Source organism: Dipodomys ordii, unplaced genomic scaffold, assembly GCF_000151885.1.
Source record: "Dipodomys ordii isolate 6190 unplaced genomic scaffold, Dord_2.0 Scaffold77, whole genome shotgun sequence".
In the NCBI taxonomy this organism is placed as follows: domain Eukaryota; kingdom Metazoa; phylum Chordata; class Mammalia; order Rodentia; family Heteromyidae; genus Dipodomys; species Dipodomys ordii.
This window is the reverse complement of record NW_012267293.1, coordinates 4,759,943-4,762,471: the sequence shown is the minus strand read 5'-3', so window position 1 is coordinate 4,762,471 and position 2,529 is coordinate 4,759,943. Positions and strand designations below refer to the sequence as shown.

Sequence of the window (2,529 nt, the reverse complement as noted above, 5' to 3'; positions counted from 1 at the left end):
CCTCCTCCTCCTCCTCCTCTTCTTCTTCTTCTTCTTCTTCTTCTTCTTCTTCTTCTTCTTCTTCTTCTTCTTCTTCTTCTTCTTCTTGCATTAATAAAAGAACGCGTTAGGTTTTGGGGAAGCGCTGGGCCGGCAGGAGACCAGGCTCGCCTGGCTGAACACACGCGAAGTCCATGCACGGAACGGATCCATCGGCCGGGAAGAGCATGCAGAGCTGAGAGCGACCTGGAGTTAGCGGCGTCCAGAGACAGGGCAGCAGGGGAGGGGAGGGGAGGGAAGGGGAGGGGAGGCATGTTGGGTGTGCCTGTGACTTAACGATGCCAGGGAGTCTGCAGAGACGCGTTGGAGAAGACGTGCAGGTGGGGCTGGCTCGAGTTGTCTGATCTTGGGATGGCGGGGCTTTCTTCATCGGCCGGCCCAGGCTCAGGGCCTCTCCCTGCCCCACGCCCCTGGGACAGGGCACAGCAAGGCTGGGCTGGCTGGGCTGGGCCCGTGGACGCCCCTCCGCGCTGGGCTCCTGGGGCCGAGCTCTTCCCTGGGCGGTCCCTTTACAGCCTCGGCGGGCAGCGGGCACGGGGAACCGGGAGGGCCGCGCCGCCCCTGGCCTGGCATCTGAGAGAGAAGGCCGACAGTTCAGGAGACACCGCCAGGCACTGCTTCCGTTCTGTTCCAGAAAGATTCAACAACGTTTCTGGGACAAAGACGGAACTAATGGTCACCCCGGTCACATCTGTGACTTGGGGACTTTTTTTTTTTTCCTGTTGGTCGTGGGTCTTGAACTCTGGGCCTGGGCGCTGTCCCTGGCTCTGGCTCAATGTGAGCCACTTGAACCACAGCACCACTTCTGGTTTTCTGGTAGTTCATTGGAGATAAGAGTCTCACCGATTTCCCTGCTCAGGCTGGCTTTGAACCGTGATCCTCAGATCTCATCCTCCTGAGTAGCTAGGATTACAGGTGTGAGCCACCAACGCCCAGCAATCAGGGACAGTTTCAACTGTTCATTCCTTGCTCACTCTCTGCCGGCAGTTCTCCCTATTTAACTAAGGCTGGAACCTGAACCCACCCCAGTGCCTGAGGCTGTTCTGAGCTCTGTCTGCCGGTGGCCTCCATGTTCTCTGCCTGCCTCCCTCCCAGTCTCTGTCTGTCTGTCTGTCTGTCTGTCTGTCTTCTGATGTTGGTGCTTGAACTCAGGGCCCCATGCTCTTCCTTGGCATTTTTGCTTGTGACTGGCATGTTACTAGTTGAGCCACACCTTCATTTCTGGCTTTTTGCTGGTTAATTAGAGAACCTCTCTGGAGGGGAGTGGCCAGACCAATTGTGGAGCTCCTGGAACTTGGGCCTGGGGGTCCAGGCACCCGGTTTCACAGCCATCCACATGGCCGTGGGGACGTGCACACGGCCTGGGGACCCCATCCCGCTCTGCTGCTGGGGTTCATGGCAGAGCCGTCTCTGAGGGCGGGAAGGGGGGCCACTGACCTGAGAAGTGGCTCCCGAGGTGTCGAACAGCGTGCTGCAGCCGCCGGCATGGTACGCATCCTTGCAGTCCCGGCAGAAGACAAACTGTGGAGAACACAGAGAGCCATGGGTCAGCTGCATGTGGTCAGGCCACGGTTTCCCTTTTCCCAACTCACCCTGATCATTCCTCTGGTCTCTATGACAAATGACCTTGTGCAAAGAGACATCAAGTTATAGTTGGATGGCTCTGTTCACTCTTCATTAGAGAATGCTACAAGCAAGGCAGCAGGATGCTGAAGATGAAGGGTGAGCTGGACACCATGGCTCACACCTATAATCCGAGCTACTTAGGATTCTGAGATCTGAGGATCAAGGTTTGAAGCCAGCCAAGGCAGAAAAACCTTTGAGACTCATATCTCTAATTACCCAGCAAAAAGCTAGAAGTGAAGGTATGGCTCAAGTAGTAGAGCATTAGCCTTGGATGAGAAGTTAATCAAGGGCATGTTGTACTGAGTTCAAGTCCCAATACCAGCATGCATATGCGCATGTGTGCGTGCATGCATGCACACACACACACACACAAGGATGAGTCACACTTCATTCCTTCCAGATGCTCCCAGCGGAGGAGACCGTATTGGGAGTAAACGCTGGGAGCCAGTGGAGATGGGAACAGAGCAGGAGGAAAGCGACTTGCGTGCATTTGGTGCTGTTTCCCTCTCTCCCTCCTGCCATCCTCTAACCCACTCAAACCACCCCACAGCCAGAAATGTGCTATGCTCCCCTCCCTCTCTGTATATGCCTACATATGTGCCTATGTGATATATAGATGCATATGATGCTCTGTGTTGCATATGCATGTGCACATGCTATGGCCTGTTTAAGGGAGCCAGGGGGAAGAGACCGGGGAAACACAGTGATAGAGGGTGAATAACATTAAAATGCATTGCCATTGTGTATGAAGGTGGTGTAAGGAATATCAATAAAAGTGTTAGTGAGCCAGGTGCTGGTGGCTCACGCCTGTAATCCTAGCTACTCAGGAGGCTGAGATCTGAGGATCTCGGTTCAAAGCCAGCC

General features: G+C 54.8%; 1 protein-coding gene across 1 annotated transcript in view; it reads right to left on the bottom strand.

Moving 5' to 3' along the window:
* Window positions 1–2,529, bottom strand: part of Park2 (parkin RBR E3 ubiquitin protein ligase) — a 1,020,418-nt gene that overhangs the window by 10,881 nt on the left and 1,007,008 nt on the right. The window contains exon 10 of the mRNA XM_013024525.1: window positions 1,356–1,560. Within this exon, the coding sequence (XP_012879979.1) occupies window positions 1,356–1,560 (205 nt within the window). The remainder of the gene's footprint in view (window positions 1–1,355; window positions 1,561–2,529) is intronic.